This window comes from Hyla sarda, chromosome 5 (assembly GCF_029499605.1).
Source record: "Hyla sarda isolate aHylSar1 chromosome 5, aHylSar1.hap1, whole genome shotgun sequence".
NCBI lineage: Eukaryota > Metazoa > Chordata > Amphibia > Anura > Hylidae > Hyla > Hyla sarda.
The window spans coordinates 242,228,181-242,249,258 of record NC_079193.1 but is presented as its reverse complement, the minus strand read 5'-3'; the positions used below and the strand labels follow the sequence as shown (position 1 = coordinate 242,249,258).

The following is a 21,078-nucleotide window of genomic DNA, read 5'->3' as shown; positions in this document are numbered from 1 at the left end:
AAAATTTATACGTTAAAAAATGTCATCTTCTGACCCCTATAACTTTTTTATTTTTCCACGTATGGGGCGGTATGAGGGCTCATTTTTTGCGCCGTGATCTGAAGTTTTTATCGGTATGATTTTTGTTTTGATCGGACTTTTTGATCACTTTTTATTCATTTTTTAATGTTATAAAAAATGACCAAAATACGCTTTTTTGGACTTTGGAATTTCTTTGCGCGTACGCCATTGACCGTACGGCTTAATTAATGATATATTTTTATAGTTCGGACATTTACGCACGCGGCGATACCACATATGTTTATTTATTTTTTTTTTTACACTGTTTTATTTTTTTTTATGGTAAAAGGGGGGTGATTCAAACTTTTATTAGGGAAGGGGTTAAATGACCTTTATTAACACTTTTTTTTAACTTTTTTTCTGCAGTGTTATAGGTCCCATAATGACCTATAACACTGCACACACTGATCTCCTATGCTGATCACTGGCGTGTATTAACACGCCTGTGATCAGCATTATCGGCGCTTGACTTCTCCTGCCTGGATCTCAGGCACGGAGCAGTCATTCGTCGATCGGACACAGAGGAGGCAGGTAAGAGCCCTCCCGGTGTCCGATCAGCTGTTCGGGACGCCGCGATTTCACCGCGGCGGTCCCGAACAGCCCGACTGAGCAGCCGGGATACTTTCAGTTTCACTTTAGAAGCGGCGGTCAGCTTTGACCGCCGCTTCTAAAGGGTTAATACCGCACATCGCCGCGATCGGCGATGTGTGGTATTAGCCGCGGGTCCCGGCCGTTGATTAGCGCCGGGACCCACGCGATATGATGCGGGATCGCGGCGCGATCCCGCTTCATATCGCGGGAGCCGGCGCAGGACGTAAATATACGTCCTGCGTCGTTAAGGGGTTAAAGGGGATATTTGGTTGTCCTGAATTGTCTGTTTAGTAAATACTTGCAATTCCCTTGTATTAACTATTCTTAATACAAAATTGTTGTGCTATTCCTCAGGTATTACTCCCGGAATTCTGTAAATAGATTGACAACTGGAAGATACCATTCTACTGCCTCTAAAGCAGTGTTTCCCAATCAGGGTGCCTACAGCTGTTGCAAAACTACAACTCCCAGCATGCCCGGACAATCAGTTGTCAATTAATTCAAATGCTTGCAGGAGTAATAATAGAGGCATAGCACAATGCATAGATCAAAGAAAATATTCTCCGCTATAGTTTATTTATTCTTTTAATAATGGAAATAATGAGATGATTTTTATTTACATTTTTTTTCTACCTAACCCCCCCCCTCCCCCCCAAAAAAAAAAAAAAAAAAAAACAACTCCTGGTTGCTAGGGGACATATGAAGATGACACTTCTGCATTATACATTCTCCCTTCTACCTCAGCCATTACGAGGACTTTGTTAAAAATCCTCAAGAAATTGCAGTTTAACATATTATGGAATTTTACAAAACCGCATTTTTTACACAGCAGGACAAAAATGTACAGGTTCGAGGGCTGCGCATTAACCTAAAGTTCATATCCAAACTCTGCATTGATGTTGGCCACAGGACAGACTTTACTAAGCAATATACATTATTTATCAACATCTGTTTGTTTTCTCCGCTGACTTGTGCCAGTATAACTTTTATCAAAACTAAACAGATGTCTATATATCAATATTCATGCCCATTTTATAAGCACACCTTATATGCGTTAACCCCTTAACGACATAGGACATAGAATGTACGTCCTGGTGCACTGGTACTTAACGCACCAGGACGTACATTTACGTCCTGTATATGACTGTGAGCACTGGAGTGGTGCTGGTGTCATGTGCCGCATGTCCCGGCTGCTATCCGCAGCCAGGGATCCGGCGGAAATTGTGCACATCAGCGATCACTCCTCAGATGCCAGGATCAATACAGATAACGGCAGTGCGGTCACTAAAATGGATAATCGAATCGCCCGCAGCGCCTGCACCTGCCTCCGTCCGTCTCCTGGGGTCTTCTGCTCTGGTCTGAGATTGAGCAGACCAGAGCAGAAGATGACCGATAACACTGATCACTGCTAAGCCCTATGCATAGCACTGAACAGTATTAGCAATCAAGTGGTTGCGATAAATAGTCCCCTATGGGGACTATTAAAGTGTAAAAATATATATATATATGTATATATTTAATTCCCCCCCCAAGAAAAATAATTTCACAAACATATTTATTGCCACATGCGTAAATATCCAAACTATCAATATATAATTAATATAATTAATTAATTATCCCGTGCGGTGAACGGTGTAAACATAAGAGCGGGATATTTTTTTTAAAGCGGTACAATAATAAAGTATGCAATCATGGGTATCATTTTAATCTTATTGACCCACAGAATAAAGAAAACATGTATTTTTTACCGTAAATTGTACAGCGTGAAAATGAAACCTTGCAAAATTTGCTAAATTGCGGTTTTCTTTTCAATTTCCCCACACAAATAGTATTTTTTTTATTTTGCCATACATTTTTATGGTAAAGTGAGGGATGTCATTACAAAGGACAACTGATCGCACGAAAAAACAAGCCCTCATACTAGTCTGTGGATGAAAATATAAGAGTTATGATTTTTAGAAGGTGAGGGGGGAAAAAAACGAAAATGGTAAAATAAAATTGGCTGCATCCTTATGGCCAAGATGGGCTGTGTCTTTAAGGGGTTAATAAATAAGTCTGCTTATTATTACCAAATCCGAAGTCTTTTTTTCTTTTTCTCTTAGGTATGAAGTTGCACATCAGCTCCAGCAACATCAACCAGCACCTCCAGAGGAAACTCCGGTAGACCAAATCCATGTATCTAATCAAATCCAAGTAGAAATAGAAGGGGCTGGTCTTCACCAGCCAAACAGTGTTGCCGCTCAACAGGAAACCATTCTACAGCTAAGCCCACAGCCAGATATGGGCACAGTTTCCCCTGCATTGGAGCAGACACTTGCTGATCAGCCCTTAGAAACTGATGAAGGTAACCCAGCAGGAGAAGCATATATTTTTCGATTTATAATTGAATAAAGTGTACATTGAAGTTAAATGGTTATTCACGGAATTGTGTATTAATGGCCTATCCTTTAGGTAGGCTATCAATATAAGATTTGGGGTGTCTGACCCCCAGCACCCAAGCAGTCTGCTGACAAAGGGGCCACATTGCTTTGATACATCATTTATACTTGCCAGGCACAGTCACTACAAAATGTACAGCGCTGTGTGGTAAACAATGAAGAGGGCACGTTGTATTGTTAGCTTACATCACTTTGTGTCTATCAGCTAACCCGATGTAACTACACTGGAAAAACATATTTATTTAATTATTTATTAACGCACCATGTTTGCGATACAGATAACTTGTTCTGTGGACTTTGGCACATAATACTGTAGAGCAGTGGTCTCCAACCTGCGGACCTCCAGATGTTGCAAAACTACAACTCCCAGCATGCCCGGACAGCCGTTGGCTGTCCGGGCATGCTGGGAGTTGTAGTTTTGCAACATCTGGAGGTCCGCAGGTTGGAGACCACTGCTGTAGAGATAGACATTGGGGCACATGGTCAATAGTTATCTATCTCAATGGGCATCTTAGGAGATTCAATTCTCATGACATCTCTGTATCAGTGTATACGTGCATTACCCATTAAAGAACACTGCTAGAGAATGTCTCTTCTCACTCACACTTGCAGACAGCCGCAACATGTATGAACTCAAGGATTGGGGAGACATTTTAGTGTTATTGGTCAGTAAAAAATAAATAAATAATAATAAAAAAAAAAACCTCAGTTGGTAATTTAAAAGGGTGCAGAGGATGATGTGTAAAAATTCCCCTCAGATGGCATCTTGTAGTTGTCACAAAATATGAAAAGTATCAGCCGGAAATTTGAAGTGTAATGTTTAACTCAACAACTGTTATATGTTTTTCAGATAGATTTGTTACTTCTCAGCATGCTCTGCAAGAGAACATTGGCCAGTATGATCCCCCTGTTTTGCAACCACAGCCTTTTGACCAGCAAGGACTTTCTCAAGGTGCAGAAAAGTTAAATGGGCACTGTCACCAAACTTTTTTTTTGATATGTTGTAGTACTTAAGTACTACAACATATCTCTAATATACATCCATAAATTTTTTTTCCATTAAAATAGTTTATTTTAATTAAAAAAAAATGGCCACTATGGGTCTCCCTCCTAGTGGCCGGCTGCAGGCTGGCGTGACGTCAGGTATGAATTCGGGCAATCGGTCCAAATTCATTCAGCCTGCGCATCGGCTCCCTGGCCTCTTCTACACTATTATGTCTGCTGCATGCCGGGTACACTCTGCACTTGGTATGTCTTGGGGAGAGCGGAGCGGGGTTCGTGGTTTTCAACAGGGGGGGGGGGCAGAGCGGAGGAGGTAGCGCCGCGCCATGGCCCTAACTTATTGTTTTCCATACAGGGTGCCTCCAGCTGATTCACCACTACAACTCCCAGCATGCCCTGACAGCCAATAGATGTCTTTGCAAGCTGGGAGTTGTAGTGGTGAAACAGCTGGAGGCACCCTGTGTAGATGAACTATGGGCGGAAGTCGGCCACCCCAGCAGGCATCAGTGACGTTGCGCCTGCTGGGGAAATCTGCGTGGTAAGTGACCACACTACCAGGCAGACAAAAAGCCATTTTTAATATAGTAAAAAAAAATAAAAAAATAGATGGGCAATAGGCAGGGACAGACAAAAAAAAAGGATGGTGGGAGCTACCCTTTAAGATACTTTTTTTTAAAATCTTGACTGTATTTTTTTTATATTTTTTTAAATACAATGTAATTTTCCTAGGTTATACTGTGACTGATGGATTTAGTCAGCCAACAGCATTCTCAACTGTCCAACAGCTGCAAGATTCTAGTACCCTTGAGTCTCAGGCTCTCTCAACAAGTTACCAACAGCCAACACTTATGGAGGTGCCTACTACAGATGCTATTAACATGGTGAGTCTAATAACTACCATATGTTATATGTGGTTGTTTGCGCACATTTTTTGTTGATGATCTACTAACTGTATTTTTCAATTTAAATTTGACAACTTGGAATGAAAGAGTTAGGGCATAAGTGTATGATCACAGGGGGTACGACTACTGGGACCCCCACAATTCATTGTCTATGGAAGTTGCCAGTGATAGCAGAGCACTGTACTCTGCTATCTCCAGCATCTGCCGTAGACAATAAATGAATTACCGTAATCTGCATGTACACTTTATTCCAACAGGAACCTTAAGCCAATGGCTATCCAGGCAAGCTGGGAGCTGTAGGTTTGCAACATATGGAAGTTTAAAGATTGGAGGCAGCTGCCCTATGATGTAGATAGAGACTAAGTTTTAATGGTAGGAAAACCTCGCTTGCCCTCACCTCTTAGCCCCTACTTGATGTATAGGGCTCTGTATGTCTGCTAAGGAGGGGCTTGGCGGTGAGGGCAAATGAGAAGGTATGCCAGGCTGTGGCACGTTAGCTTGGCTTTGCCTTCTTGTCAAAGAGAAATAAAGGTGGAGAAATAAAGGGGTTGTCTGCCTTATTAAAAAAAAAAAAGCTTGCAGTACACACCTCACCATACCTTATTCCTTCTGTTTCTATGGTGCCTGGGTCCTCACTAATCTATGCTCCATGTTTTCTCAATTCTGGTTCAACAGTTTATTAGGAGTTTTTAAGTGCAATGCAATAAACATAAAACAAACAAAATAAAATGCACATAAGATATATCATATGTACTCGACAAAGTCGCGAAGCATCGTATAGTACATTGAGCATTAATGAGTCTGTTTTTTCGATTCACTAGTCGCAGAAGTGACCCACTTCAGTTAGTGATAGGCTGAGCAAATATCTGCACAACTTTTTGAATTTTTATTATTAATTCAAACACTCTCTTTAAAATGAATGGCCTTTTTTTTACTGTGGGCCCTTAGTATTAAATTGTGGGGGTACAATTCCCTGTAATCCCCCTGATTTAATATTGATAGCCTTATTAGGATAGGGCATAGAAACATAGAATGTGTGGGCAGATGAGAACCATTTGGCCCATCTAGTCTGCCCAATAATCTGAATACTATGAATAGTCCCTGGCCCTATCTTATATGAAGGATAGCATTATGCTTATCCCATGCATGTTTAAACTCCTTCTGCAGGAAGGCTATTCCATGCATCCACTACTCTCTCAGTAAAGTAATACTTCCTGATATTACTTTTAAACCTTTGCCCCTCTAATTTAAAACTATGTCCTCTTGTGGTAGTTTTTCTTCTTTTAAATATGCTCTCCTCCTTTACCGTGTTGATTCCCTTTATGTATTTAAAAGTCTCTATCATATCCCCTCTGTCTCTTCTTTCTTCCAAGCTATACATGTTAAGGTCCTTTAACCTTTCCTGGTACGTTTTATCCTGCAATCCATGTACTAGTTTAGTAGCTCTTCTTTGAACTCTCTCTAGAGTATCTATATCCTTCTGGAGATACGGCCTCCAGTACTGCGCACAATACTCCAAGTGAGGTCTCACCAGTGTTCTGTACAGCGGCATGAGCACTTCTCTTTCTACTGCTTATACCTCTCCCTATACATCCAAGTATTCTGCTAGCGTTTCCTGCTTCTCTATTACATTGTCTTCCTACCTTTAAGTCTTCTGAAATAATTACTCCTAAATCCCTCCCCTCAGATACGGAGGTCAGGACTGGGTCAAATATTCTATATTCTGCCTGAGGGTTTTTACGCCCCAGGTGCATTATCTTGCACTTATCCACATTATATTTCAGTTGCCAGAGTTCTGACCATTCTTCTAGTTTGCCTAAATCCTTTTCCATTTGGCGGATCCCTCCAGGAACATCAACCCTGTTACATATCTTTGTGTCATCAGAAAAAAGACATACCTTACCATCGAGACCTTCTGTAATATCGCTAATGAAGATATTAAACAATATTGGTCCCAGTACAGTTCCCTGAGGTACCTCGCTGGTAACAAGACCTTGCTCTGAATTTTCTCCATTGACTACAACCCTCTGTTGTCTGTCACTTAGCCACTGCCTAATCCACTCAACAATATGGGAGTCCAAGCTCAATATCTGTAGTTTAATGATAAGTCTTCTATGTGGGACAGTGTCAAAAGCCTTATTAAAATCTAGATATGTGATGTCTTCTGCCCCACCGCCATCTATTATTTTAGTCACCGAGTCAAAAAAATCAATAAGATTTGTTCGACATGATCTCCCTGAAGTAAACCCATGTTGTTTTTCATCTTGCAATCAATGGGATTTAAATGTTCCACAATCCTATACTTTAGTAGGGTTTCCATTCATTTCCCCACTATTGATGTCAGACTTACTGGCCTATAGTTGCTTGATTCCTCCTTACTACCTTTCTGGTGAATGGGCACAACATTTGCTAATTTCCAATCTTCCGGGACGGCTTTTGTTACCATTGATTGGTTAAATAAATCTGCTAACGGTTTTGCTAGCTCATCACTAAGCTCTCTTAATAATTTTGGGTGTATCCCATCAGGCCCCTGTGATTTATTTGTCTTCACTTTAGAAAGCAAACGTAGAACCTCTTCCTCTGTAAAGACACATGCATCAAACGATTGGGTCTAAAAGAACTCACAGAACCTCTTTAGGGTACGTTCACACATACTATATATACGTTGCAAATTTTATGTTCAACTGTTATTTTAGTTAACATAAAATATGCAACATACAGAGAACATGTGAAGATAATAAAATAGTTTCAGGAACAATCTATGCAGATTTTTACATTTATTCTGCTTCTAATTCAGTGCTAATTCATCCTGAATCTGAGTCCCATTGATTTCAAAAGGATTTTTGTGACCGTGTTTACACTATTTTCCATGCATTAATTTCACATGCTTATCTGAATTTTGCCGGAAGAATGACATGTTAATTCTTTATGAGGAATCCATAAGGAAACATCCTATTAAAGTCAACTGGACTTTGTATTATTACATTTCATGCCATATTCCACACTAATTTCACATCCTTCTGCCTCATTTCCGCCTCATTTCTGCATCAAGCAAAAATTGGATTTCTAACGTATACGCTGCAGATTTTCCACAGCGGATTTTACTACCCATTGAAGTCAATCTGTAGCAAAATCAGCTGCATCAAAATATGCACGTGTGACTGTGCTCTTAATCAATGTCAATAAGTAGCTGAACAGAGCAGCCTTGAATCTTCAGCATATACAGTGCGTATAAACTTTAGGGTATGACGACATGTACCGTATATTCTGTGGATTTTATGTTGTGTAAATTAACCCCTTAAGGACGCAGCCCTTTTTCACCTTAAGGACTGAGCCCTTTTTCGCAATTCTGACCACCGTCACTTTACGAATTAATAACGCGAAAACACTTTTACCGAATATTCTGATTCTGAGATTGTTTTTTCGTGACATATTCTACTTTATTTTGGTGGTAAATTTTCGGCGTTAATTGCATCCTTTTTTGGGGAAAAATCCCCAAATTTCATGAAAATTTAGAAAATTTTGCATTTTTCTAACTTTGAAGCTCTCTAATTGTAAGGAAAATGGATATTCCAAATACATTTTATTTTTCTTCACAAATACAATATGCCTACTTTATGTTGGCATCATAAAATGGACATACTTTTGCTTTTTGAAAAAATTAGAGGGCTTCAAAGTAGAGCAGCAATTTCCAAAAATGTCATGAAAATAGCTAAATCTGAAGGGACAGATGTTACAGAACTACAACTCCCAGCATGCCTGGGCAGACAAGGCATGCTGAGAGTTGTAGTTTGGCAACATCTGGAGGGCTACTGTTTGGGCACCACTGTAACAGTGGTCTCCAAACTGTGACCCTCCAGATGTTGCAAAACTTTGGCTCTCTGGGCATGCTGGAAGTTGCAGTTTGGCCCCCCTAGTGGTTGCCACAGTAAAGATCGATTTACTTTCACTTTCAATCCCCCCCCCCCCCACTGTCTATTCCCTACCTGATCAGGATCCTGCAGGCTCCAGCGAAGATCCCAGGTCCCCAGGCATCTTCTCCTGCAGGTACGGCCTCCATCTTCTTCCCAGAGCCCCTCGACATCCAGGGGCGGGCAGAACGGGGGGTTGCCATAGCAACCCCCTGTCCTGCGCTGCCATTGGTCAGAACTCCGTTCTGAGTAATGGCAGGGGATAGGAGTAGATCGCAGCTTTGCGACCTCACTCCTATCCTTTAGGCTGATCGGGGGTGTTGCTGACAACTCCGATCAGCCCTATTTTCCGGGTGATCGGGTCACCAGAGACCCGATCAGCCCGGAATTGGAGAAAATCGCATGTCTGAATTGACATGCAATTTTCTCCGATCGCCGACATGGGGGGGGTCTCAGGACCCCCCTGGGCGATATGCCGGGATGCCTGCTGAATGATTTCAGCAGGCATCCGGCTCCAGTCCCCAACCGGCTAGCGGTGGGGACCGGAATTCCCACGGGTGTATGGATACGCCCTGCGTCCTTAAGGACTCAGAATGCAGGGCGTATCCATACGCCCTGCGTCCTTAAGAGGTTAATATAAATAGTTGAACACAACATAAAATCTGCAGCATATACATGACATGTGAACATACTTTTTAGAGTGCATTGATTTTTCTCCGTGTTGTGTTGTTTCTCCCTGTTGCTGACGTTTTGAGTTTCCAGCATGCCTTTACTGCACTACATAATACTTGAAGGAGCATTTATTCTTCTCTCCCAATACTTGTGTTAAATGGAAATTCACTTTGCAGTCATTTCCACAGTATTTATATTCAGGCAATAGCAATACTATTTTTCACATGGAGGCATTCAGTTTCCAGGCTTTTCATTTTCTCTCTGACTTGAATACAATGTACTCATTGACACTCACCCCTATGTTGTAGCTTTATATAAAGGTCATGCTTGAAAGCCATTTGCCAAGTACCTGTACCTACTCTTTGTTTTCTTTGTTTTTAGGCTGCCCGCTTAATTCAGGAGGATACACAGGAAGAAATAGAACTTCAAACTCAACAAACTCAGTTTCTTGAATCTACAGAAGATCAGAGCAGGCGTGCCTACAGGCCAGTTACTAACATGTATACATATATCTATCTTGAGTGAACGAAAGATGCACAACATGTATGCATGCTCAGCAGGGATTGTATAAAATAGGGATCGACCGATATCGTTTTTTTTAGGGCCGATACCGATAATCGGTGGAGGTTAGGGCCGATAGCCGATAACTTATACCAATATTCCGGTATAAGTTATCGACTATTTATCCCCCCTCGACACCGCTGCAGGTCATTGATTTAAAGCGGGCGCTTTAAATCAATGCACTGCAGTGGCTTTTGCGGTGCCATAGGCCGCCGCCGCCACCACCACCCGCTTCTCTCCCCCTACCTGTCAGGGTGGTCCGGGCCATCCATCCTTTTTTTTTTATTATTGACTCGGAGGGTGGGGGAGGGGCCCGACCGGTATAGCGGTAACGGCAAAAATCCATACCGGTATACCGCCCAGCACTACGGTGGGGGGTGCGACGCGGTGGGTTGGGGGGGCGGTCGCGGTGCGGCGGGTCGGGGGGGGGGGGGGGGGGGGGGCGGTCGCGGGGCGGGTCATTATCGGCTTATCGGCAAGGTAATTGCCGATACCGATAATGCCCAAAATCGTGATTATCGGCCGATACCTAGTATAAAAGATGCCCACAACAAGGAAATAATTCTACCGCTGTACAAATCACTAGTCAGACCACACATGGAATACTGTGTACAGTACTGAGCACCAGTGTACAAGAAAGATATAGTGGAGCTGCAGAGGGTTCAAATATGGGCAACCAGAGTAATATGGGGAATGGGAGGACTACAGTACCCAGAAAGATTATCAGAATTGGGGTTATTTAGTTTAGAAAAAAGAAGGCTTAGGGGCGACCTAATAACTATGTATAAATATATCAGGGGACCGTACAGAGATCTCTCCCATGAGCTATTTATACCCAGGACTGTATCTATAACAAGGGGGCATCCTCTACGTCTAGAGGAAAGAAGGTTTCTACACCAGCACAGACGGGGGTTCTTTACTGTAAGAGCAGTGAGACTATGGAACTCTGCCAGAGGAAGTGGTATTTATGAACTCAATAAAAAAGTTCAGAAGAGGCCTGGATGCATTTCTGGAGAGTTATAATATTACAGGTTATAGTTACTAGATTCTGGAGGTGGGATGTTCAATCAGGGATTTTTTCTGACTACCAGATTTGGAGAATTTTACTTTATGGGTGACTTGCCTTCCACTGAATCAATGCTATAGGGTGGGTAATAGGCTGAACCGAAAGTATGTCTTTTATCAGCCTTGCAAGCTATGTAACTACACTCTTGTAACAACAGATGTGAGTACTGCAATAAAGGATTCAAGAAGTCCAGTCACTTGAAGCAACATGTTCGCTCACATACTGGAGAAAGACCATATAAGTGCTCTATATGCGGCCGTAGTTTTGTTTCGTCTGGAGTACTTAAATCACATGAAAAGACTCATACAGGTAATGGTCCTACTGGATATGCACTAATGTTTCCAATGTTTACCTTCTGCATCCACCAAGGGTCTGTAAATATGTGGGATTATGTGCTAATGTAGGCTTCTCCATCTCATAGCGCCATCTAGTGTCAGTTTGACTCTTACATAAGTGGCTTGCATGCATGCATTGTATAGAAAGTTCCATTCTGTTGCAAAATATATGTTCACGCAGAAATGAGTTTCTTTGTGTAGAAGAGCTAACTTGGGCTGCATGCACTGATATTACACGTTTTTTGACAATAGTGCTTTGTAGAAGTGCAGGTAAACATATGGCATTCATGGAACTATAATAATGTAGAAACATTTAACCCTTTATATTTATAAAAATTCATGCTAAGCCCAACACCTAAACATTTTTTGAAAATAGACACCTGGCAAATAAAAACAATATTTTAATATAATTTATATAATATTGATATCTATTTTTTAAAGTGACCTCAGACAGAAAATTAGATCCTCATCACCTTCCGAAAATAAGTTTAAAATTTGTAAAGATCATAAATACTCCTTATGCCTATGTTTATATGTCTTATGTCTTTATAAAATCACGTGAACTGAACATATCAAAATGCAGTTTTTCTTGAAAAATAAAATAGCACCTTTAGGCTAAGTTTCCACTTGTTTTTTTTCTGGCAGTTTTTGGAATATTGCCACTGCAGTTTTTGAGCCAAAGTCAGAAGTGGATCCATAAGGGAGGAGAAGTACAAGTCCTTCCTTTTATATGTCCTATTCCTTTTGAATACACTTCTGGCTTTGGCTCAAAAAAACAAACAAAAAAACAAGTGGAATCTTAGCCTTATAGCAAACCGGGATTACACTCCTTGTAAAGTAAGATTACATCCAAACAATATGACATTCTTGCCAGCAGACAACCTGTACTTGCAGTTGTCTTGATGCTTTTTAAAAACTACGTCCATTATAAAACTTTCAGAAAAGCATACATTTGCACCTGAAACTTATATACAAGCTAAGGTTTATATACAAGCTAATCACAAGTCACCCGCAAGCGCTGTTCTGCCCCCCAATTAATTATCAGCCCAGCGCTGTTCCCATCGGGGTAAATACTGATATGTCACCCGCATGCGCTGCCCTCCTCATCCTCATGTTTGTTGCAGCCGCCGGCGCTGACACTCTATACCAGTGGTCTTCAACCTGCCGACCTCCAGATGTTGCAACACTACATCTCTCAGCATGCCCCGACAGCCGTTGGCTGTCCGGGCATGCTGGGAGTTGTAGTTTTGCAACATCTGGAGGTGGGCAGGTTGAAGACCACTGCTCTATACTGTGTGGTATCCCTATGCCCGGGCTGCAAAAAATAAACAAAATAAACTTTAACTCACCTCCCGTTGGTCCGGTACCGGCCTCATCTGCTTCCTAGTAAATGGAACGTCGGACAGCCGTCAGCCTATCACCGGCCGCAGCGATGTTCCGCCTCGGCCGCTGAGAGGCCGAGCCCACTATCATGTAAGAAGCCGCCCAGTGCTTCTTACATGACAGTGGGCTCAGTCTATCAGCGGCCGAGGCGGAACATCGCTGCGGCCGGTGATAGGCTGACGGCTGTCCGACGTTCCCGTCCCTAGCGTAAGGCCGACGTCGGAACATGCGTTGGTTTATTTTGTTTACGTTGTGTCTGCGCCGGCGGCGGCAACAAACAGCATGAGGAGGGCAGCGGGTGACATGTGAGTATTTACCCAGATGGGGGCAGCGATTTGCTGATAATTAATTTGGGGGGGAGGAAATACCGTTATATACCGTGAAACCGCCGAAAGTTACAAAAATACCGTGATACGCAGATTTGGTCATACCGCCCAGCCCTACTTATGAATACTTACAAAGTATTATATTATTTCAAAATAGATATGGTAAGACTAAATACATTATTTGTATAGCACCTAATGTGTAGATTTCTTTATTTCTTTGCTCCAGGGGTTAAAGCGTACAGCTGTACCATCTGTAATGCTGCCTTTACCACAAATGGTAGTCTGACCAGGCACATGTCCACACACATAAGCATGAAGCCTTACAAGTGCCCTTTCTGTGATGAGATGTTCAGAACAACAGTGCACTGTAAAAAGCACATGAAAAAACATCAGAATATTCCCCCAGACCTTGTGCCAGAGAATGATGGGACCACAAGAGAGGAAGGTAAAGTATACAGTTTACTGACACAGTCACTACCCGTAAGCTCTGACAATTAAATCCTGTTGTAAACACTTCTTCTCGCATAGATAAACCAGATTCATGGCTCTCACAGACCTTATAGGTCCGATGTGCTTGGTTTAAGAGTACTGGCCAATGTTATGAATTCTTTTCTCCAGGGATACCGAGGTTAATCAAATATCTTGGTGTGCTGTAAGCTTTGGACCTGTTTGTTAATCTTCATAAAACATTGCTTTGAATAGGAGATGAATGTCTGGAAGAAGATGATGAAAATGGTGAAAGAACTTCATCACGGAAGTCTCGCCACGGAGTCATTACTTTCACTGAAGAGGAAACTGCTGAGCTTGCAAAGATTCGGCCAAGAGAAGGAGCCACGATCTCAGAGAAGGTGCTGGTCCAGTCAGCAGCAGAGAAAGATCGTATAAGTGAGATTAAAGATAAACAGGCCGAAATGGAAACCGAGCCCAAGTTTGCCAACTGCTGCACATATTGTCCCAAAAGCTTTAAAAAGCCCAGCGACTTAATCAGGTAGAACATCTACTTTTCATGCTTCAATCTATTAACTAATGCGCTGACTTTTCTTGTGTATGAAGAGACATTTATCACCTGAGCTACTATTCACGCTGAAACTTTAAAGGGGTACTCTACTGCGCCACGTTTGGAACTAACTGTTCTGAACGCTGGAGCCGGCGCCGGGAGCTTGTGATGTCATAGTACTGCCCCCCTCATGACGTCACGCCTCACCCCTCAAATCTATGGGAGGGGTGGGGTCTTGAGTTGAGGGTGTGATGTCATGAGGGGGCGGGGCTATGACATCACGAGTTTTCGGTGCTGGCTCCAGCGTTCGGTACAGTTTGTTCCAAACGCTGAGCAGCGGAGTACCACTTTTAAGGGTCTATTCAAACGCACAGTATCCTGCGCATATTTACATAGTTTGTAAGGTTGAAGAAATAGAGTCCACCGATTCACAGGATTTTAATCTGTAGATTTGACGCTGTGTTCAGTCATTTAGTTGACACTGAAATTTCCAGCTTTAAATCCTCTGCAAATATGCGCAGAATACTGTACGTGTGTATACACCCTTAAATGGAACCCATCACCTTGAAAATGCAGTCTAATCTATCAGCATCAGATTGATATGTAGTTTTGTGGAAAAGTTCCATGGTAATTTGTCATTTATTCATGTAAATCTCAGTGATTGCAATCTCTCTATGTGCACACTTACACAGAAAGCTGTCAATCACGGAGTAGGACCACCCACTTGACTGCTTAGCCCAGAATGAGCAGAGATTTCCAGGTTATTCTGACACTTTTCCCACAGTACCATATGTCAATCTGCTCAGCTCCTCCTGCTCTAGAACATCTTCCTTGCAGACTGGATTGCATTTTCATTGTGTCAGGTTCCCTTTAAGACTCCAACTGGGTGGTTGGGCAGGTTTTGGTACCATTTTTATTTTAATGCCATGCTTTTGGCAGCTTGTTACCAGGAAGATATCCCCATTTTAAACCAAATATTGTCAGGCAAGGCAAGTCCTGTTGAATGTAATTTACCTTTTTCTTTTGGCATACTAGCCTGTGGAGATTAAAGGGGTACTCCACTGCCCAGCATTTGAAAGTAAATATTCTGAATGCTTTTTCGCACTGCGGCGGTTGGTCACGCCCCTTGTAACATCACGGCCATGCCCCCTCAATGCAAGTCTATGGGAGGGGGCGTGATGGCCATCAAACCCTCTCTCATAGACTTGCATTGGGGGGGCATGGCCGTGATGTCATGGCCGACCCCCGTAGCGCAAAAATTGTGTATGGAAGATTTACTTCCGAACGCTGGCCAGTGGAGTACACCTTTAAGGATGCATCACATTTTGCCTGATAAGCGTTAAATTGGTTGCTTTTTCACTATTGAATGTGCACTTTGCGTTGCAGCGATACATGTGTATTATGTGATATTTATGATTTTCTAAGCCCTTCCACAAGTAGTCATCGCTGATTGTATCTCTGTCTGATCTGATCACCACCACTCTGCAAATAAATATGTTGCCTGTTACCGCTGATGATGTTCATGATAAAAATGGATGTAGAATTTTGTTGTTGGAAATGCACAGTTGCTTGGAGAATGTTTTGAATAGATTAGTTTGTGTTCTCATTTCTAATAACGTTATGGTAATGATATAAGTATGCTGCCAGCAGAAAGTTTTCACTTGGAATGAATATGAAAACATTTTGGTTAATAGGTATTTTTATTGAGCTAAATGTTTTTGGATCTAGCTAAAATGCTTGCAGCTGTCTTGCCTTTTTTGTCCTCAGAAGCTCCTAGGGACAAAAAAAAATTGCTGTATGTTGTTGCCATAGCCTTCTCTGTACCATTTTAACCCAGGCATGTTTATCCGGCACTACTATATGATCTCAGAAGGGCGGACTATCCAAAAACAGATAGTCCAAACACTTTCAGACATCTAGTGTTAAAGGGATTCTCCAAGATTATAAACATTGCTTCTTCTTTTTTTTTCTGAAACACCACTCAAGTTCAACCATGGTTGTGTCTTATATTGCAGTAGGTCATAAGTGTAAAACTATTCAATGGTCCCTCAGGTTACAATATTTTCAACATACAATGTTCTTTTCTGGACTATTGTAACTTGAAACCAGACTCAACATACAATGCTACAGACAGTCCAGATCTCTGAAACCTATCAGTGGCTAAAAGAGCTGACCAATCAGAATGGGCATTTTGCTAGTAAATCACCTGTATTTCTGAAGCGCATTCACTGACTGGCTGTCTGGTAGCGCCCCCTACAGTACAGGGTGGTACTACATGTTCTGCACTACTCTTTACCTGTGCCATGGTTAGCTGCTCTTTTGGACACCAGGTGAGGGCGGCTCCATTTTAATCTTTTGGGACACTTTGGCCCTCATTTACTATTGCAAACCCGACATGTTTTGTTGGGTTGTGCGCCAGATTCTGCCGCATTGCGCCAGAAATTCTGTCTGATTTTGCGCCAGAATTGAAAAAACCCTGACTAACTCTCCATTTTGCTAAGAAAACCCGGGGGGAGGGGCGTGACCACCATAAAAGGGGGTGGGGTCTCCGAAAAGTGGCGTGTTCCCGACGTTTTCACAAAAACACAACATATTTACTACGGTTTCCACAGAAAGTGTGGTGGATTTCAGCTGAGGAAAACTCCACAGAAAAAAAAAAAAAACTAAATGTAGGGAAACCTTAGTAAATACTGTGGAAAATAAATAGTAAGGAATTAAAACCCACAAAGAAACCTACACTCCACTCTTAGTAAATAATGGCCTTTGTGTACTGTACAGGAACCTGAAGATGCTCCGGTCCTCTACATAGATAGTGATTACAACTTTCAGCGGATCAAGGACTTTCTTTATCTGTATAAGTTATCTATGGAAAACCAATTACCAGGTTTTCCATAGAGTTATGGTCTTTAACATACAATGGTCATCCTGGAACCAATTAATATTTTATTTGAGGGACCCCTGTATAGTTTTCTCCTTCAACAGTAATAAAGGGGGGGGGGGGCTAATGTGAAATGAGGCAAATCGCCATGAGACAAGGTGAATTAAGTTTTTACTATGAGGTGTCATTAAAGGATAAAATACATTATAATACAAAAAATGCTAACTAAATCTTCTTCTTCCTTTCAGGCACATACGTATTCATACTGGAGAAAAACCTTTTAAATGTAATGAATGCGGAAAGAGTTTTACAGTAAAATCCACACTGGATTCCCATGTGAAAACCCATGCAGGTTAGTAGACATACATTTTATTTTCTGTATGTTCTGTACGTGATCCACAGCAGGACATCTTCCCATGAGAAACCTTTTATTTTGTCAAGCTGTGACACTTTGTTTTCTCTTGATTCTTGTAATGTGTAAAACATAGGTGACAAAACAGGTTCTTCCACTATGTGGGTCCCTGAAGGGATGGAGAGAGGCAATTTCAGTCTAGAGAAGTGATTATGGAAGGAGTGTAGTAGTATAATACAATAACTTGTGCAGCTTTGAAAGAGTATCACTAAAATTAGCAAAAAATATGGAAGGTTTGTAAGTGTTACAAATTTCTTAAGAAGCCTGTTCTCGCTAAGCAAGTGGATCCACTAAGCTGCAGTTGGTTTGGCACTTTAGGCCCCATTCTTTACCCATGAAGGGGTTGCCTGGGGGTGAACATTTTATATATTGTGATGACCCGCTCTTGCAAATAGGTGTGGTTGCAGTATAGAGGAAAGGAAACAATACTTTCGAAGTTCGAATCGAAGTTCAATGTTTTATTCACACTTGGCACACAGCAAACAGTCTTTAAATGCTGAACCAAGGAAAATGTAACAAAAGTCCACCTGTGTTCCTTAGGTGTTTGTTCACACCTGAGTTTGTGCCGTGCGGCACCAAACAAGTCTTTTCCAGGCCTCCTGGTAAGCTGCTCATCGGCTTCCAAGCTTGGAGCAAACACAGGGAAGAACTCTACATTCAGCTCTCTCTGACAGTGTGAGCTGCAACTAGCAAATCCTTCTTAGCTGGTGAAACAGGTTGCTTTTAAGGCCAACAAAAGGCGGCCTGGATTGTGGGGAATGACCCCCACCCTGCACTTGGTCATTCCCAGTAAAAGCCATCCTGGATTGGCCTTCCAGCCATACTACGGCCATAGTGTCAGTCTGCATCGCAGCACAGACACTGAATGAATACCGGCTCTTACTTCACCAAGGCTCCTGGCCCATCCACCACGATACCTTTCACCTTATCACAATATTCATATATATATATATATATATATATATTCACTTATCCTGCTCCTTCGCTGCTGCCGTTCAAACAACACTTAGTTACTGGTACTTGCTGTGCAACATACAGGAACTGACCGCTGAGTTAATCACTGGCCACAGCAGTCACCCACCTCAGACAGTGGTGCAGAGTTAGGATAACATGAAAGAAAAATGAAGTGGAGAGTTCCTCTTTAGTCCCTGGTCAGATTCCACATCAGAGTCCCCAGAATACCGATTGGCACTGAATGCGCTGTAGCAAGGAACTTGTATTGAAGGGGAGAATGTAGCCAGGGGTGGTGACAGTCCAGGGGTGGGGACAGTACTTTAGTCAGGAGACAAGTTGGAGTCGACACCAAGAGTGGAACCAAAGGGAGAATAAAAGTAGCATTTTTAAGCAATATGACCCAGGTCAATATTAGAGGTGTGAACATTGTTAACAAAATAACAGGGACCATAGCCAAGCAAAGCATTCCATTCATCTTCATTGAGGAATAAAGACTGGAGTCCCCATTAAATGTCATGATGTGTTGGTGTACACAGGCTACATTGTGAAATTTGTGTTGCTGCATACATTCTTCTGTCTCATATAACTTATATTGCAGAAGACATTTAGATTTTATCTGTATTTACTTTGGATACTGATAGTTACCATCCCTCAGTATCAAATAATGCCTATAATTGCCCAATATAAGCTGGTCTGCAAACCTCTGACTATACTTCTCTGAAAAGCAGCAATATACAAAGAAGCAAACACTTGTGCAATCTAGGGGAGCCTACTGTTGGTTTAGTCAAGAGCATCACAGTTCAAAGACAGCTTAAATCTTTGTCTAGAACAAACTTTCATATTCCCATGGAGATAGTAGTATATGTTCTTAACACCTATTTGTCTTAACAGATAATTTGATAAGTGAGAAACAAAAATTAACCTTTGCGATACAAACCATAAGACTAGGGATTGATGATCAGTGTTTAGATGGTGGGGTCCCAATAAAACACTGTTCAGAACAAACCATTAGCTGTAATCTGTAATTACAAATAATGTCAGCTCCTGCTCATTGGCTTGTTTGCCATACTAACTTTATAATAATAACTATACTAATGGAACAAAATATATCATCATGTTATTTCACACTGTAAACAGTATTCCTGATCAATAATTTTCTCAACTTGTTTGGCAATTCAGGCAGTAAAATATTGCTTAAAGGGGTACTCTGCTACTAGACATCTTATCCCCTATCCACAGGATAGGGGATAAGATGTCTGATTGCGGGGGTCCCACTGCTGGGGCCCCCCACGATCTTCCGCAGCACCCGGCGTTCTAAACAAAGCCGGGTTCCTGCAGCAGTGGTCGTGATGTTGTGGTCACGCCCCCTCCATTCATGTCTATGGGAGGGGGCGTGAATAGACATGAATGGATGTGACGTGGTGTGATATCACGAGGGGGCGTGGCTGGAACATCCCAACCACTACTGCTGGAACCCGATGTCTGTTTGCGGCAGGAAAACTGGAGCACCGGACACCCCTTTTAAATCTATTGTCTTTTTTTGTTTTTTGTTAAACAATTTTTCGGAAAACAAGAAACAATAATATAATGAAATGTTCACAATGAAGGGATGAGAAGATAAGACCACAAGATCTTCAAAATAATAGTAGGATCTCTATCAGGGATAAACAGTCCCCCCCCCCCCCCCCCCCCCCCAGGCAATCCGAGGTAAGTATCAGGGTCCTACGGTAAGCGGGAGCCGCAACACTACTATACTTCCCCGATACATGCAGTACCACAGTTCCTTTGACTCCCAGGGGATCCAAACAAGAGCAAAAGTATTAATAGAGAGTGGCCTTGGAATCAGGTAAACGTAACGCTCCTAGAGAGCCTCTCAGATTCTCTATACCATACCAGGTTGTGTATCTAAAAGGCTGGACAATTTTGGCTATCCCCTGAGAGTCAAAGTGAGTAACAATGAAAGATTTCCATTTCTGGAAAAATTCTTAGTGCCCATGTCAGAATGCCATTCAGCATCTAACCGGTCTACATCTAGAAATGTCTTCAATTGGGCTATCAGCATAGGCAAATCTGGAGTAGTGGAGCCCAAACATATGTCGAAAAGACACCTAAGTGCCACTAAGAGAACTACATGAAAAAAACGTGGAAACCTATCGACCCCCCCCCCTCCTCCTCCGTGGACATAGCTGGTGTAAACGTTATCCACACCCTCCAATGGTCCCATATATATGACTTTATTAGACGCCAGTAATCTACTGAGTGGGAACACTCCCACATCCCATGGTACATGTTAGTGAGCGTAATTTTGCTCTTAGGACAGTGCGTGATCTTATCCGGGAAAGAAGGAGAGGGTAAAATATTAAAGCCGTACAATGCTGCATTAGCAACCTTGAAAAAAGTCTCCCTCTCATTTATAACATTTTTCCTCACTGCCTCCCAGCCTTGCAGTATAATGTCAGCAATGTCAGGGTCCCCAGTCCACCTTTCCCATGTACGGAATACACCTTTGGAGTCATATTTGAGAAAGCACCCTCGGAAGGCTACATAAAACTCTGAGATTGACAGTCTCCAGGATTCGCTGTTTATAACC

The 21,078-nt window shown here is 42.1% G+C and overlaps 1 protein-coding gene across 8 annotated transcripts in view; it reads left to right on the top strand.

Moving 5' to 3' along the window:
• ZNF236 (zinc finger protein 236) overlaps window positions 1-21,078 on the top strand; it is a 161,751-nt gene that overhangs the window by 78,452 nt on the left and 62,221 nt on the right. For all 8 annotated transcript variants that reach the window (XM_056521411.1, XM_056521412.1, XM_056521414.1 and 5 more), the window contains 8 exons: window positions 2,754-2,995; window positions 3,940-4,041; window positions 4,821-4,972; window positions 9,958-10,061; window positions 11,361-11,512; window positions 13,474-13,692; window positions 13,950-14,235; window positions 17,371-17,474. In XM_056521411.1, the coding sequence (XP_056377386.1) occupies window positions 2,754-2,995; window positions 3,940-4,041; window positions 4,821-4,972; window positions 9,958-10,061; window positions 11,361-11,512; window positions 13,474-13,692; window positions 13,950-14,235; window positions 17,371-17,474 (1,361 nt within the window). The remainder of the gene's footprint in view (window positions 1-2,753; window positions 2,996-3,939; window positions 4,042-4,820; window positions 4,973-9,957; window positions 10,062-11,360; window positions 11,513-13,473; window positions 13,693-13,949; window positions 14,236-17,370; window positions 17,475-21,078) is intronic.